Source organism: Erinaceus europaeus, chromosome 8 (assembly GCF_950295315.1).
Source record: "Erinaceus europaeus chromosome 8, mEriEur2.1, whole genome shotgun sequence".
NCBI classification, from domain to species: domain Eukaryota; kingdom Metazoa; phylum Chordata; class Mammalia; order Eulipotyphla; family Erinaceidae; genus Erinaceus; species Erinaceus europaeus.
In genome coordinates, this window is record NC_080169.1 from 121,372,818 (window position 1) to 121,389,597 (window position 16,780).

Consider the following 16,780-nt stretch of genomic DNA (forward strand, 5'->3'; position numbering starts at 1 on the left):
TGCCAGAATGACAAATTCACTGTTCCTGGTGGCCATTTTTCTTTTTCTTTTTAATTGGACAGGACAGAGAGAAATTGAGAGGGGGAGAGGGAGACAGAGAGGGAGAGAGACACCTGCAGCCCTGCTTCACTGCTTGTGAAGCTTTCATCCTGCAGATGGGGAGCTGGGGGTTCGAACTGGGGTCCTTGCACTTTTGTTCCCATCCCCGTGTGCTGACCCCCCCCCCCCCAGTATAGCTTCTCAGCACTCCTGTCACCAAAGGTCTGTGTCCCCCCCCCCCCCCCCCAGATAACCACGAATTTCCCCAGCCTTAGATACAGGTCGGCATTTTGTGTTTTCACATTCGTGCGTTGTGCCCTGCATTCCCCATCTGAGTGAACCATCCGGCAGTGGTCCTTGCCCTCCTGGCTTGCTTCACTGGGCACAGCCTTCTCCAGTTCCATCCACTTTACCCCCAAAGGTCACAATATCATCTTTTTTTTTTTTTTAGTGCTGGGCAATACTCCATTGAGCAGATGTCCTATTATTGTTGAGAAAAGCCACTGTGAAAACATGGGGCTGCGTCTTATCCCTTTGAATTGGTGTGACGTCTTTTGGGTAAAAGCCCGGGATGGGAACCTCTAGGTCACAAGGTGTTTCCACAGGTATCCGCTTGGCTATTGTTTTCCCCACCGGAGCGCTGCTCAGCTCTGGATCAAACCTGGGGGCTTTTGGTACCCTTGGCATGAAAGGCTTTTTGCATCACCGTTATGCTGTCTCCCCCCACTCAACCACTCCACTGCATCTCTTTAATTCATTTCTTTATTTAGCAGGACGGAGAGATGTTGTGAGGGGCAGGAAAAACAGAGAGCTACTACAGCACTGCTTCATCTCTAGTGAAGCTGCTTCCCGGCACATGGGAAGGGGGCGGGGGCTCGAACCCGGGTCCTCGTGCACTGTAACACCTGCGCTCCGCCACCTGGCCCCATCAACCGCTGTCCTTATCCGCGCCTGACCGCGGCCTCCCAAGCGTCACCCTGCGGCCAGCCAGGCTCAGCGGCCCTGCACCCGCTACCTACCTACCCTCCACGCCCCAGCCGCCGCCGCCGCCGCCGCCGCGTGGCCCAATCACTGCCGCGGGGCCTGGCGACTGGTTTCATCCATTTTATTGTCACGAAAAAAAAAAACAAAAAAAAAAACCCAAAAAAACGAACAGCGCGCCAAGGGGGGCCCGGGCTCTCCCCACCCCGGGGCTGGGCCACAGGTGAACACGACAGCAAGCGGCCGGGGAGCGCCCCCCCTTCCCCAGGTCGGAGTCTGCGGGTGGAGGGGCCAGCAGAGCAGGGGAGCCGACGGCAGGGGGCTGGGGGGGGGAGGTGTGAGGCGCGGGTGGGGGCGCGGTGCGCGTGCTGGGGGCGCGGGCGCGCGGGCAGGGCAGGGCGGGGCAGGGCGGGGGCCGAGTCCCGGGCCTCACTCGCCCGTGTGGGTCCGCAGATGGTACTTGAGCGACTGCTTGTAGCGGAAGCACTTGGCGCAGTGCGTGCAGGGGTAGGGCCGCTCGCCCGTGTGCGCGCGCTGGTGCTCCAGCAGGTGGTGCTTCTGCGTGAAGCGCTTGCCGCACTCGGCGCAGTGGTAGGGCCGCTCGCCCGTGTGGATGCGCCGGTGCTCCAGCAGGTGGTGCTTGCGGATGAAGCTCTTGCCGCACTCGGGGCAGGCGTGCGGGCGCTCGCGGGAGTGCACGCGGCAGTGGTTGGTGAGCTTGGACTTCTCGCTGAAGCTCTTCTCGCACTCGGGGCACTTGAAGGGCCGCTCGCCCGTGTGAGTCCGCTGGTGGCGCAGCAGGTGCGACGGGCGGCTGAAGCTCTTGCCGCACAGGCTGCAGATGAACGACACCTCGTGCTTGCCGGCGTGCACGCGCTGGTGGATCACCAGGCTGATGTGCAGGCGGAAGCTCTTCTTGCACTCGGGGCAGGTGTAGGGCCGCTCGCCCGTGTGCGTGATCTGGTGCTTGGTCAGGCTGGACTTGTGGCTGAAGCTGCTGTCGCACTCGGGGCACTTGTAGGGCTTGGGGCCCCCGCCGCCGCTGCTGCCGCCGCCGCCCCCGCTGCCCCCCGCGCCGCCGCCCCCGCCGCCACCCCCGCTGCTGCCCGCACTGCCGCTCGGCGACTTGGGGCGCGGCTTGAGCCCCCCGTGCTTGGAGCCGCAGGGCGACGCGTGCTCCGGGGACGCGCAGGCCGAGCGCGTGCGGTGGCCGCGCTGGTGCAGGGACAGCTGCTGCTTGTGGCGGAAGGTGGCGTCGCAGTCGCCGCACTCGTACGGCCCCTCCTTGACGTGGTTGCGCTGGTGGATGATGAGGTTGATCTTGAGGCGGAAGCTCTTGCCGCACTCCACGCACGTGAAGGGCCGCTCCCCGCGCCGCTGGCGCTGCTGCTGGGCCGCCGCGTGGCGCTCGCCCGAGTGGTGCCCGTGCGGGTGTCCGTGCGGGGCGGGCGCCAGGCGCTTCGACGACGACGGGCCCCGCGCCAGGGGCAGCGGCAGGGGCGGGGGGCTGTCGTCGCCGCAGTCGGGGGACAGCTCGCCGGGCAGCGGGGCCGGGTACAGGCCCGCCTCGTAGCGCCCCAGGGCCTGCAGGTGCGGGGGCAGCTCGTCGTCGTCGTCCTCCTCCTCGTCGTCGTCGTCCTGCTCCTCGGTCTTGATCACGATCCCTTCTGCAGGGGGGCCGGGAGAGACGGACAGACAGACAGGCAGCCTGAGTGTCACACCTGCCCGGTCCCTCAATGTCGCCAGGGAGAAGCCCGGGAAAGCACCCTCCCCGCCCCGCCTGCCACCCTCTGGCTTGGGGACTCGGAGGAGGTGCTTGGCGATGGAGCTTCACCCCGAGGATGGGCCCAGACACTCAGGCCCCCAAGTGTCCCCAGGGAGGCGGCTTCTCGGGACCCACTTGCCCAGCAGCAAAGAGGGGCCCCAGACCAGGCCCCCACCCCGCTGAGGCCCCAGACCCAAGGAGGGGCCCCAGACCAAGCCCCCACCCCACTGAGGCCCCAGACCCAAGGAGGGGCCCCAGACCAGGCCTCCACCCCACTGAGGCCCCAGACCCAAGGAGGGGCCCCAGACCAGGCCTCCACCCCGCTGAGGCCCCAGACCCAAGGAGGGGCCCCAGACCAAGCCCCCAACGCACTGAGGCCCCAGACCCAAGAAGTCCAAAGCTAGCATCCCCAGCGCCTACCTACCAAGGATACAGTTCCCAACCCCCACCCCAAGCCACCCCCCCTTTCATGACTTCTGTCCTGGAGCCCCCCCCTGGGTGTCACCATGCTGTGCCACCCCCAGCTCCACCTCCCCCCCCCAAACCTCCCCTGAGGAGCCCACTGCCCCATCGGCAGTCTCAGGACGCCCGGCCTTGACCTTCCCAGCCTCTCTCCCACCTGGGGACCCACCCACCTGCCGGTCAGGCCCCTGCCACCAGCCCCAAGTTGGACTCTGGGGTCTCCATGCGGCTCCCACAAGTTCTAGTGCACACTCTGAGACAGGGCAGGGCCCACCCTCCCGCTCTCTCTGCCCGGCCTCCTTGGTCACAGCTTTAGTTCCTGGTGGCTGCTGAACGCTGTGAACGGGGAGCTGTTTCTCTCCCCGCCTGTGTGACAGAGAAGCTGCTCTCTCCTGAGCCCGCCTGGGAGTGGGGAGCTGCGTCTGCACGACACTTACGAGCAAACAAACCCGGGCTTGTGCACAGCACTTCACATCCGTTCTCTCTGCTCACTCACGACATCCCATTACAGGGGGACGTCAATCAAGAACCAGCCCCTTCCACAGGTGTGGTGGGGCGGCCGTGCCCACGGGTCTCAGGTGCTGGATCCGGACCTTGTCAGAACCTGGGGATCACCTAGCACTGTCCCTGAGCTGACGGAGTTCAGGGCTGGCCCGAGGTCTCGTCAGGTTGGCAGAGACCAGCTACTACTCCAAACCCAGTCAACCCCTCCTTTAGAACGTGGCTGCATGGGCTGGGGAGATGGCAAGGCGGTCCTGCAAAAAGACTTACTGCCTGAGGCTCTGGCGTGCCAGGTTCAATCCCCAGCACCACCATCAGCCAGAGCTGAGCAGAGCTCTGGTGGCTTCCCTCCCCCCTCCTTAATAAATAAGACAGTAATAATAATAACTTGGCTGTAGGAGGAGGGTGCGGATAGATAGTAGAATGGTTCTGCAAAAAGACTTTCATGCCTGAGGCCCCAAAGTCCCAGGTTCAATTCCAGGCACCACCGCAAGCCAGAGCTAAAGGGCTCTGGTCTTTCTCTCATTAAAAAAAAAAAAAAAAAGATTTTGCCTGTGCTGTGGCCCTCTGTACAGGCCTCAGGACTCAAGAAGAAGGTGACCCCAGCACAGACTCAACAAAGGGCTTCAGACCAGAAAGGAGGAAGTACCTCCAGTGGGGGGGGGGGGGGGGCAGTCCGAGTCAGCTGCCTTAGATCTTACCCTGAAGAGAAGCATTGCCCATGCAAGACAGACAGAAATGGGAGTGATGTCACGTCTCCGCGGGCATAAAAAAACTATATATATGTATATATATATTTGTCTCCAGAGTTATCGCTGGGGCTCATTGTCTGCACTATGAATCCACTGCTCTTGGAGGCCATTTTTTCCATTTTGTTGTTGTTGGTGTTGTTGGATAGGACAAAGAGAAATTGAGAGAGGAGGGAAGATAGAGGGGGAGAGAAAGACACCTGCAGACCTGCTTCACGGCCTGTGAAGCGACCATCCCACCCCCGCCCCCCCGCAGGTGGGGAGCCGGGGGCTCGAACCAGGATCCTTGCACTTCATATTATGTGTGCCCAGCCGGGTGTGCTACCCACCCTGCCCTTAAAAAAGTATTTTAAGTGGTCTGGGAGGTGGTGCAGTGGATAAAATGTTGGTCTCTCAGGCATGAGGTTCTGAGTTCAATCCCTGGCAGCACATGTACCAGAGTGATGTCTGGTTCTTTCTCTCTCTCTCCTATCCTTCTCATAAATAAATAAATAAAATATTTTTTAAAAAAGTATTTTAAAAATAAGAATGAGGTGACTGACTGCCCTAAACTTCACACAACAACCTCTAGACAATGACACTCAGCCCTTTTCTCAGCTTTGACTACAGCCAACAGGAAGACAGGGCAACAAGGTCTCTATTATCATGATTATTATTTAACCAGCGCACTGCTCAGTCCTGGTTTATGGTGGTGCTGGGGAATGAACCTGAAATTTTGGAGCCTCAGGCATGAGAGTCTCTTTACATAACCATCATGCTGTCTACCCGGGCCCCAGGTCTCTATTACGAAGCCCAACTTAGCCGACTCTCCCAGGGCGCCCTGGACGTGCCCTCTTCTGTGCAGTCCATGGCAGAGAGATTTCTGGGATAACGTGCAGTGATCTGAACACAAGGACTTGGGTCACTAAGAAGGCTGCCACGGATATCTCATTCTTAAATGCGAACAGGCAAATTGCTGGGGATTTTTTTTTTTAAAGCTACAGATAAAAATGAAAGGTAATCATTCTGTGTCGTGTCGAACTCCTGGCCAGAACTGCAGAAGCAGCAGGACACAGCGTTTCCAGAAACCCTCCACACCTGAGGCTCTCCTCAGGAAAGCAAGGGAGGCTCAGTGCCAGTGGGACCTACCGCAGTAGCTGTCCTGGGAGCCCACTTCCTTCCTGTCCTCGTAGTCACATGGAGTCACTGTGCAGATCGGAGACCCTGGGGTTTAACAAGGAGACGAAAACAGCGCTGAAATCCTCCCAGAAAAAGATAGCGTGTGTGGTGTTTATCACGAAAAGCAACACACACACACACACACACACTCTCTCTGACAACGACAAGGCCCACTTCGGGAAGGCATCTGCTTAGCCAAGTGTATTACCCAGGTTCGAGCCCCTGGGATACACCACATGGGAGCACAGGGTGGGGCCGGGGAAGCTTTGGTGCTGTGGTGTGTCTCCCGGTCTGTCTGTCTCTGCCTCAGAACGTTGACCCGGGGCAGTGAAGGCCCGACGACAATAGCATCCGATCCAGATCCCGCTCGGATGGTCTGAATCACCGGAGACCATGGAGGCGTCCTGTGTGATGTCAGAGCACCAGAGGTGGCAGATCAGGAGGCGTGACTTCTGGCTCTGCCACTGTCACGTGACCTCGGGCCATTAGTGGAGCTTTCTCTGTCTGGGGGCAGGGGGGGAGGGGAGGGGGGGCTGAAGAGAGGGTTGCTAAGATCCCTCTGTAATGCTTTCTCCCCTGGCCAGGAAAGAGTCCCCCCACCCCCAACTGTTTATTTGTGATTTAATAGTGGCTTACAAGATTATAAGGTAAAAGGGGTGTAATTCCACACTACTCCCACTGTGAGAGTTCTGTGCCCCCCTCCTCCAATGATAAAGCCCAGGCTGTAGATACCGGTAGACTCTATCAATCAATCTATCTATCTAATTATTTTAAATGAAGCTGTAAAAAATGACATATTTTAGGCAGGGGTTATGCAAAGAGACTCTTATGCCTGAGGCTCTAAAGTCCCAAGTTCAATCCCCCACACTTTAATCATAAACCAGAGCTGAGCAGTGCTCTGGTTTAAAAAAAAATTAAATTAAAAAAAAATATATATATATAACTTGTAAGAGACAGAGGAATTGAGAAAGAAGGAGGGGGATAGAGAGGAAGAGAGAAAGAGAGACATCCGCAGCCCTGCTTCACTGCTTGTGAAGCGACCCCACTTCAGGTGGGGACGAGGGGCTTGAACCCGGGTCCTTGTGCACTGTAGTATTTGTGCTACCACTCAGCCCCTTCTATGCTATTTTTATCCAACCCTAGGGCCCTGCTTCCTTCCTTCCTTCCTTCCTTCCTTTCCCACCAGGGTTATCACTGGGGCTTGGTGTCTGCACTGCAGATTCACTGCTCCAGGTGACCATTTTGTCTATCTTGTTGCTGCTGCTGCTGTCGTTGGATAGGACAGAGAGAAATTGAGAGAGGAGGGGAGAGAAAGACAGACACCTGCAGACCTACTTCACCGCTTGTGAAGCGACTCCCCTGCAGGTGGGGAGCCGGGGTCCTTGCGCCCGGGCCCCCCTGCTCTTCCTTCCTAAACCACACCCACACCTACACCTATTACAGCTCCCAGGTGTCCTTCCTTTTCCCCTTCCCTCTCAGATAGGAGAAGCAGCGCCCGGCTACCTCCGGTGTTCTCCGCATTCTCTTCCCTGTCAGTGAGGGGGCAAAGACAAAGGTGGGGAGAACCTGCCCGCACAGGCACCCACCCCCCTCAGCCGCCCTCGCCCGGGGCCCCGGCTGACCTGCGCAGTTCCGCTGCTGCACCAGCATCTGCTTGAGCTCCCCGAACTCGCTGGAGCCCTCGGTGGACTCCTCCAGCGTGGCCTCCTGCTCCTGCATGTCCAGGTCGGGCTGCTCCCCGCACGGGTCCCCCAGCTCCGAGTCCTGGAAGCCGTGCTCCTCCACCTGCCCCATCAGGGGCTCCGGCGCCTCCAGGCTCTCCGAGCCCTCGTCATTGGTCTGCACCTCGATCTTAATCACGATCCCGTCGTGGGCTGGTGAGGGGGCGGGGAGGGGAGGGAAACAAGGGGACCCAGACGCTGTGCTCAGTGCGCCTGCACAAGGACCGGTGGAAGGATTCCGGTTCGAGCCCCCAGCTCCCCACCTGCAGGGAGGTCGCTTCACAGGTGGTGATGCAGGTCTGCAGGTGTCTGTCTTTCTCTCCCCCTCTCTGTCTTCCCCTCCTCTCTCCATTTCTCTCTGTGCTATCCAACAACAACGACATCAATAACAACAAATAATAACTACAACAATAAAACAACAAGGGCAAAAAAAAAAAGGGAATCAATAAATTAAAAAGCAGCAGCCAGGCTTGCTTTGTATGACCCCTGACTTTTAAAAAAATTACTTAGTTTTATTTTTAAAGCTTGATTTATTTTATAGGACAGAGAGAAATTGGGGGGGAGGCAGAGAGGAGGAGAGACAGAGACACCTGCAACATGGCTTCACGGCTTGTGACACTTTTCCCCTGCAGGTGGGGACCAGGGGCTTGAACCTGGGACCTCAAGCACTGCGATGTGTGCGCTCAACCAGGGGTGCCGCCGCCCAGCCCCACCTTATTTACTTATATGAGAAAGACAGAGAGCCCAGGCCACCACTCAGCTCTGGCTCATCAGGGTGGTGCCAGGGATCGAACCTCGGGCCTCTGGGGTGTCAACTATGCCTATCTTGTGCTGTCACACACTGAATGTTTCCAGCCTGAGCTGCCTGACTGGTAAAATTGTATCATCTGGGCTTATTTTAACAGGAGACTCCAGGGGCAGGTGAGACCAAAGGCAACAACAGGCAGCCCCCACTCCCCCCCACCCAAGTTAGAGAAAAGCTGGTCATTGCCTCACCCACACGCCCGTTCTGCCCACCCGCACCGAGTCTCACACCAACAGACCGGAGGCACCCCGGGCCCCTCCGGCAAACGCTCACAGTAGAGGTGTGTGTGTGTGTGTGGCGGGGGGCTGACTGGACTGTCCTGCTGAGTTTCCACTTGTCGACACGTCCAGTGAGAGCGTACACAGGCAGCCTTGCGTTCCAGTGTGGTGCTTCATTTCATAACTTCCCTCCTACTTCCAGTTGCCACAGATGAGTGTGGCTGGGCTGCCCCCCACCCCTGCTCGCCCGCCCGCGGCCCCCAGCCCTCCCATAAGTTAACTACTGTTTCCTTCTATGCCCCGGGGAGGAATTCGTTACAACAGGCTATCTGCTTTTCTTTATTTATTTGGCCAGCAGCACATGTACCACAGTGATGTGATGTTTGGTTCTTTCTCTCCCCCTCTCTCTTTCACTCCTCCGGTCTTTCTCATGAATAAGTAAATAAAATCTAAAAAAAAAAAAGGTTTTAAGAGAAAGACAGGGAGAGAGACGCCTGCAGCACTACTCCTCTGTTCATGAAGCCTTCCCACCAAGGCGGTGGGAACTAGGGGCTTGAACTAGGGTCCTCTGGCATGGGAACACGCGCACTCGGCAGACTGAGCTGCTGTCCTGCCCCCAGTAATCAGGTTCCCACCAGCACTGCAAATACTCCACCCCCCTCCAATCTGTGATTTCTCGGTTGATTTTGCGAACTTTTATCAGATGACCTTACAAAGTTCTCATTTCAGGGGACACTTGGTGGCATGCCTGATTGAGTGCACATGCTACAGTGTGCAAGGACCTGGGTTCAAGCCCATGGAGGGTGGGCAGGGCTGTGGGGTCTCTCCTCTCTCAGCACCAGGCACAGCACCCAGGGAGCCCATGGAGGGTGGGCAGGGCTGTGGGGTCTCTCCTCTCTCAGCACCAGGCACAGCACCCAGGGAGCCCATGGAGGGTGGGCAGGGCTGTGGGGTCTCTCCTCTCTGTCTCCCTATCCTCTCGCAATCTCTTCCTAGCCCATCTAATAAAGTTAGAAAGAAAATAATTAAGAACGTATCTCTAAAATAATTAATAATGTATCAGAAAAGAATCGTGGGGGGCCTGGAGCTGGCCGACCGGTAGGGTGCATGTCTGGCCTGCCATGAAGACCCAGTTTCCAAGCCCCCTCACCACACGGCAGTGCCATGCACCAGTGGGTGCTCCGTGAGCGTCGGGACGGGGTCTCTCCTCTCCCTCTCTCCGAGACTAAAAGAGAACAAGCCAGTGTCTGCCTGTAATGCCGGAGTTATGCGGGCATAAAGTCCTGGTGGCAACAGAGAGAATTTCTGGTGTCACTCATGGAAGTCTGAGAACGTCGGCAGCTGAAACCTGCCACTGTGCCCTTAAAAACTCCCAAGTTCTTCTTTGATAGTCGGGGTTCATATGATTCCTTCTCCTCTTCAACTGCTATCTCCACTCTTACCAGGCCCACTGAACAGTGCCCTCACAGGGCATGTTTTTATGCTCAGAAGCCTTTCCCTGAACACCTCGCCCACTACCCTGCCGCCAGACTCTACGTGCCAATCGCAGATGACTGTCGCTTTCATTTCTGATAAGCGCAGGTGTTTATGCTCTAAGTGTTCCTTTTAACCAACCGTCAGCTGACACAGTACAGCTGTGGACGGATACACAGTCACTCAAGACAGTAAACCATGTCCAGGGCTCGGGGTCTGAGCCCACAGTCCTCCGTGTTTCTGCCTGGACAGCATTCAGCAGTAAGAAGCAATCTGTGGCAGTTGATTATTTCTGGGATCGCATTTCTTTGTGAGGAATCCTGTGAGTTGGGAGGAGACGGTCCTACGAAATGTTTTCAAATGTGTTCAGTGTGTGTGAACGCTCAATGTGAGGATTAATGAAGCGGACGGTATGTTATACTTGCAGAGACGTCAACGTTTAATTATTTACATTCTGTAGTTTTCTTTTTGTTGTCTGGAGCGAGGATCATTTCATTTCAGGTTCTGGATTATTTGCATAGGTTTTTGAAAGGGTAAGAAGCCCAAGGCCTGTGATTGTGATGTTTACTGGATAAGATGAGGCTGAGGAAATACTTCTACACTTGACAGAAAACCCAGACGTCATAAATAAAATCACTGGAAATATGAGTGCACAAAAATAAATTTTTCAAAAAAATTGTGAAATGGTTAAGATTTCAATAGTGTATGTGTGTGTGTGTGTGTGTGTGTGTGTGTGTGTTTAAGCAGCATCTCACACTGTGATTTCACTGCTCTGGGCCATTTTTTTTCCATTCACATAGATAGAGAGAGAGAGAGACACCTCAGGTAGGAGCTTCCTCCATTGCTAAGGTACTTCCCATGTGGAGCCAGGACTCAAACTCAATCACAGACATGGCAAAATAGGTACCCTAGTCAGTGAGCTATCTCTCTGGTCCCTGAACACAAACTTAAGAGTGACGCATCTGAGATAGGAACATTTGAAACGATCACATATACAAACGCAGAGGCAAAAACCACATGTCGGGAAATACGCTCACACAGATGAGAGCCAGTATATCCTGCCTACTTAAAAAGCTTTTCCTGATCAATATTGAAATAAAGCAGCCGGAAGAAAGATGCGGTACAGATGACCCGTCAAGACCAGGCCTGCTCGAGACCAGTGCAGGTGAGAAGAAAATGCTCTGCATCACCGTTAGGTGAGTTGAGCAGGGACGGAAGGATGTTCTTTCCTTAGCTGTGGCTTTGGCAAATGATGGAAGCATGAACAGCACCTCCTGCCAGCTGAGTGTGGGGAGATCATCTTAAGCAAACAGAAACTGGTAGAGCTGTTTTGAGGGACATTACTTGATAAATAAATTTATTCAATTTTTTTTTAAAGCAAGTAGACACTTTAAACCCCCAAAGATGTACTTCTGGGTAAGTTTCACAGAAGTACACACAGATATTTTTCTCTCTTTCTTTTCTTTCTCTCTTTCTTTTTGCCACCAGGGTTATCGCTGGGGCTTAGTTTTGGCACCATGAACCCCCCTGCTCTTGGTGGTCATCATTATTATTGCTTTGACAATTTTTTAATTATCTGTTTATTTATTGGATAGAGACAGTCAGAAATTGAGAGGGTAGGAGAGACGGAGAGACACCCGCAGCACTGCTTAAACACTTGCGAAGTTTTCCCCTTGCCAGTAGGGACGGGGGCTCCAAGCTGGGTTCTTGTGCATTGTCCATGTGCACTCAACCAGGTGTGCCACCACTTGGCCCCTTGGTGACCATTTTATTCTCCTTTTTTCTTTTCTCCTATTTTTCATTTGATAGGACAGAGAGAAAGTGAGAGGGGAGGGGGAGATAGAGAGGGAGACAGACAAGACACCTGCAGCCCTGCTTCACCACTCATGAAGCTTTCCCCATGGAGACAGAGGTTGGGGCTTGAACCTTGGTCTTTGAACATAATAATGTGTGTGCTAACCAGGGCTTCACAGAGACTGGCACACACATATCCCCCCGCCCCCGCCCCCCGCTCTGTGCTGGGGAATGACCTGGACCCTATGGGAGTTTGTTTAAACACGTTACGGTATCAGTGCACAGATGACCACAGGCTGCTATTATAAACGGAGGGGGCGGCTTTGTGTGTTCCGACACGTAAAGACATCAGAGATCTAATATTGACGACGGCCACTTGTCAAAGCACTTCTTTATGGCTTAGATATTTTTATGGTGAAAACGGATTACTTACAGGATTGTCTCGGTGGGACTATCTGTGCATAAACTGGAAGGAATCTGAGGCTGGCTCTAGAGAGAGGATCACAGAGGACTCTTCCTTCTCTTGGCATTTTTGCTTTTTGAGTTATGCTGATGAAATGCTAGTTTTCTTAGAGGGTGGAGCCTCCTCTCTCTCTCCTTCTCCCTCTCTCTCTCCCTCTCGCCTCCAGGGTTATCCCCGGGGCTTGGTGCCGGCACTATGAATCCACTGCACCTGGTGGCAACTTTTTCTATTGGACAGAATGGAGAGAAATTGAGAGGAGGGGGAGATAGAGAGGGAGAGAAACTTGCAGCCCTGTTTCACCACTTGTGAAGTGTCCCCCCTACAGGTTGGGAATGGGGGGACTCGAACCCAGGTCCTTGCGTGGGTTCTTATTTATTTATTTATCTTGTGTGGGTTCTTGAGCTTTGTCCTATGTGTGCTTAACTGGGTGTGCTACCGCCCGGGCCCGGGCATGGAGCTTCCTCTACCACCCCGAAGCAAAGAAATGACTGACTTCCCATTTTAATAAGCCTCATGGTCTCATGTTCTTCTCTCTCTCTCTCTCTCTCTCTAGAATGTGGATACTCTCTATCTTTATGCCTTTCTGTCCCTAAGTAATCTCTGAGTCCTCAAAAAAAATTTTTATTTTTTATTTTATTTATTCTCTTTCAATGCCCTTGTTCTTTATTGCTGTAGTAGTTGTTGTTATTGATGTCATCATTGTTGGATAGGACAGAGAGAAATGGAGGCAGGAGGGGAAGACAGAGAGGGGGAGAGAAAGACAGACACCTGCAGACCTGCTTCACCGCCTGTGAAGCGACCCCCCTGCAGGTGGGGAGCCGGGGGCTTGAACCGGGGTCCTTGCGCTTTGCACCACCTGCACTTAACCCGCTGCACTACCGTCTGACTTCCTAAATTTTTTTTTTTTTGTCTGCTTTGGCTGCCTTCAGCCTCTGTAACATCAGAAGCTGTTTCTGGGGCTCTCGACTCTCCATTTACATTTATAGGCAGGACACCCAGAAAGCAGAGAGCTAAGGGTGGTGGGCGTCATTCAGCCGGGTCTCCCTGGATGGCTGTCAGAGGAGGGGGACCCAGTGGCCCGCAAGGCTCCTGGGCGGTTCCCCCAATCTCCACACAAGCTCCTTCTATCATCCTGCCCTGAGGGCTGAAATGTGGGAGGTCTGGGAGGCGGCTCAGGGAGGAAGGTTCAAGAGTTCGTGCTGGGATGTGGGCTGTGCCCTGTCACCAGGGTCCCTCACCAGCCTCACACCCCAGGCCACTGACCAGGTGGTGCAAGGACCTGGGTTCAACACCACCCCCAACCTTCATGAGTGGTGAAGCAGTGCTGCAGGTGTCTTTCTCCCTATCTTCTCTCAATATCTCTCTATCCAATAAAACAAACAAACAAAAACAAAAATATATATATATATAAGTTTGAAATGACTTTTAAAATCCCTTCTGTTGGGAGTCGGGCGGTAGCGCAGTGGGTTAAGCACACGTGGCGCAAAGCGCAAGGACCGGCGTAAGGACCCCGGTTCGAGCCCCTGGCTCCCCACCTGCAGGGGAGTCGCATCACAGGTGGTGAAGCAGGTCTGCAAGTGTCTGTCTTTTTCTCCCCCTCTCTGTCTTGCCCTCCTCTCTCCACTTCTCTCTGTCCTATCCAACAATGATGACATCAATAACAACAACAATAACTACGACAATAAAACAAGGGCAACAAAAGGGAATAATAAATAAATAAAATATTTTTTAAAAATCCCTTCTGCTAAATGTATGCTCGTATCTAAAAATCCTACAACGCCTGGAGACACGTGAGATTCTCGTGTGGTTCCACCGTTTTTTCCCATGTCTTCTGGTTACGTAGTCAACTTTACAATGTCACCCCTCAAGGCTGGCTTTGCCACTCAGACAGACAGAGAGATACCTCAGCACCAGAGATCCCCCCCCTCGGTGAGCTCTGCGCTCTCACACCCACACTTCAGGTTTCAGCAGCCCCCTTAGAGCCCACGGCAAACTGTCCCTCCCCCATCTGCCTCTCCCGGCTCTGTGGTGCAGCCTCCCCTCTGCCAGCCACCACTACGATTGCCAAGGCCACCAACGGGCAAACCCGATGCTCCTGTGTCACCAGGCCACACTGCAGAGTCCAGCACCCTGGCCTCGGGGCCCCCTGCTACCCAGCCAGGCGTCACCTGGCTTCCGGGGACCTTTCTGGACACTCCTGTCCCCCGAGTCCTGGGCTCCTCCTCCTCTTTGCCAAGTCCTATGGCGGTGGCAGGACCGCAACCTCGTCTACACACAGAAATCCCCTCAGGAGCCTGAGGGGGGCCCAGGCAGGGGCACACCTGGTTGAGCACACACATTACCAAGCACAAGAACCTGGGTTTGAGCCCCGGCTCCCCACCTGCAAGAAGAAAGCTTCACGAGCAGGTCTGCAGGTGTTTCTCTCTCTCTCTGTCCCCTGCCCCTCTCAATTTCTCTGGCCCATCAAATTAAATACTTAGAAAAAAAAGAGAAAAAAGCCAGAGTCGGGCGGTAGCACAGCAAGTTAAGCGCACATGGCTCCAAGCACAAGGACCGGCATTAAGGATCCCGGTTCAAAACCCCGGCTCCCCACCTGCAGGGGAGTCGCTTCACAGGCGATGAAGCAGGTCTGCAGGTGTCTATCTTTCTCTCCCCTTCTCTGTCTTCCCCTCCTCTCTCCATTTCTCTCTGTCCTATCCAACGACGACGACATCAATAATAATAACCACAACAATGATAAAAAACAACAAGGGCAACAAATGGGGAAAAAATGGCCTCCAGGAGCAGTGGATTCGTGGTGCAGGCACCAAACCCCGGCAATAACCCTGGAGGCAAAAAAAAAAAAAAAAAAAAGCAGCAGCAGCCTAAGGCCCAGCCCCCCAAGGCCTGCCTGTGCATTCTGGCTCTCCTGAAGTTGGGGCTCCCTCCCTGAGGCCCCTGTCTGGCCCAGGCCGGTCGCTGGGAGTCCGCCCCAGGCTCGAGTCTCTCTGAGCCCCTGCTGCTTGTCGTCACCTCCACCCCCAGACTCGGGGCTCTCAGGCCCGGCAAGGTCTTGGGGGGACGCTCCCCAGGCCTGAGCATCCTGTGGACCCTTGACACCTCCTCCTTCCTATCACACAGTGTCCAGCAGGCCGCAATGTCCCTCCCAGCTGGCCTCCTGCTGGCCGCCAGTTCTCACACACGTGAGTAGCCCAGCCGCGGTCACCTGGCACCGAGACAAAACACGGTTCAGCGAGCCAGAGAAGGCGACGAGACGCACGGCATGCCCTTGGCTCACGATCTCAGTGGCAAGAAACTTAGCTATCTTCCTCTCTTACTCCAGACGGAGAGAAAGGGACCACGGCCCTGAAACTCCCTTTAATGCGCTGGGGCCAGGGCTCGAACCTGGGTCGCGCGCATGGCAAAGCCCAGGGGAGCTATTTCACCCGCTCAGTATCTTCACATCTGAATTATTATTATTATTATTATTTTTTTTTTTTTTTTTCAAGCTCAGATGACCTTTTTAACTGGCTCTCAAAAGGGAACTTATCAGTTCAAGTACAGAAATGTTTTAAAGGTTTAAGACACATTCTGAGGCTGGAAGATGTCGTGCTATTCTGTTGAGACGGAAAACAAACCGGGGAGATGGCTCAGCATGTTGAGAGAGAGGGAGAGAGAGAGGGGGAGAGGGAGAAGGAAAGCACATGGACACAGGACTTGTAGGCCCACGACCCCAGCTCTGCATATGCCGGAGCTGAGCAGTGCTCTGGTCCCCCTCACAAAACTAAGTAAATCTTAAAAGAAAGATTGTGGGAATTGGGCGGTAGTGCAGTGGGATAAGTGCACGTAGCGCAAAGCGCAAGGACTGGCGTAAGGATCCCGGTTCGAGCCCCCAGCTCCCCACCTGCAGGGGAGTTGCTTCACAGGTGGTGAAGCAGGTCTGCAGGTGTCTGTCTTTCTCTCCCCCTCCTCTCTCCATTTCTCTCTGTCCTATCCAACGACAGCAATAACATCAGCAGCAGCAACAATAACCACAACAAACAATAAAACAATAAGGGCAACAAAAGGGAATAAATAAATAAATAAGGCTGAACCTAGTGACAACGCCTACTAGCCTGTTTGGGGACTGGCCGTGGCCCCCCGCCCACCCCCACTATGAGGACAGAAGCAGGAGCAGGGGCGGGCGGGGTGAAGAAAAGCACTATCCTGGGGACCTTTTTGGTGGGGTCGGTTTCTGACACTGACTCCCAGGACCGACGGCAAACAGCCCGTTGTAACTCGGCGAGATGCTTGTATAGCTCTCTCATTTCTCAGGGAGACAGATAACTAGATGAGGAAAGAGACCACGACCCCAGAGCTTCCTTCAACTTGGTAGGGGCCGGGCTCGAACCTGGGTCGACCCCAACCAGTATGGCTAGGTCACGCCCTCTTCTCCAGCAGATCCGAGCACTGGGCATGTCCTGCTCCGGACGGGGACCCACGTCTGCTGAAGACCCGCCTGGCCAGTGAGGCGAGTCCACGGGCTACACCCACCACGCACCGCAGAGGACCACGCAGAGGGAGGGACGAGGCCTGGGCTGTGGCCACAGACCAGTCACCACGCCGGGGCTGGGGACCGAGGCCAGTGCCCCGGAGAGGGGGGCACGAGCAGGCCCCCCCTACAGGGCCCAGG

At 54.9% G+C, this 16,780-nt stretch overlaps 1 protein-coding gene across 1 annotated transcript in view; it reads right to left on the bottom strand.

The window, feature by feature from the left end:
* Positions 1-787: 787 nt before the first annotated feature.
* ZNF777 (zinc finger protein 777) overlaps positions 788-16,780 on the bottom strand; it is a 28,933-nt gene continuing 12,940 nt past the window's right edge. The window contains exons 9-11 of the mRNA XM_060195677.1: positions 7,278-7,529; positions 5,626-5,700; positions 788-2,687 (exon numbers count right to left, since the gene is read on the bottom strand). Of these exons, the coding sequence (XP_060051660.1) occupies positions 1,450-2,687; positions 5,626-5,700; positions 7,278-7,529 (1,565 nt within the window). The 3' untranslated portion in view covers positions 788-1,449. The remainder of the gene's footprint in view (positions 2,688-5,625; positions 5,701-7,277; positions 7,530-16,780) is intronic.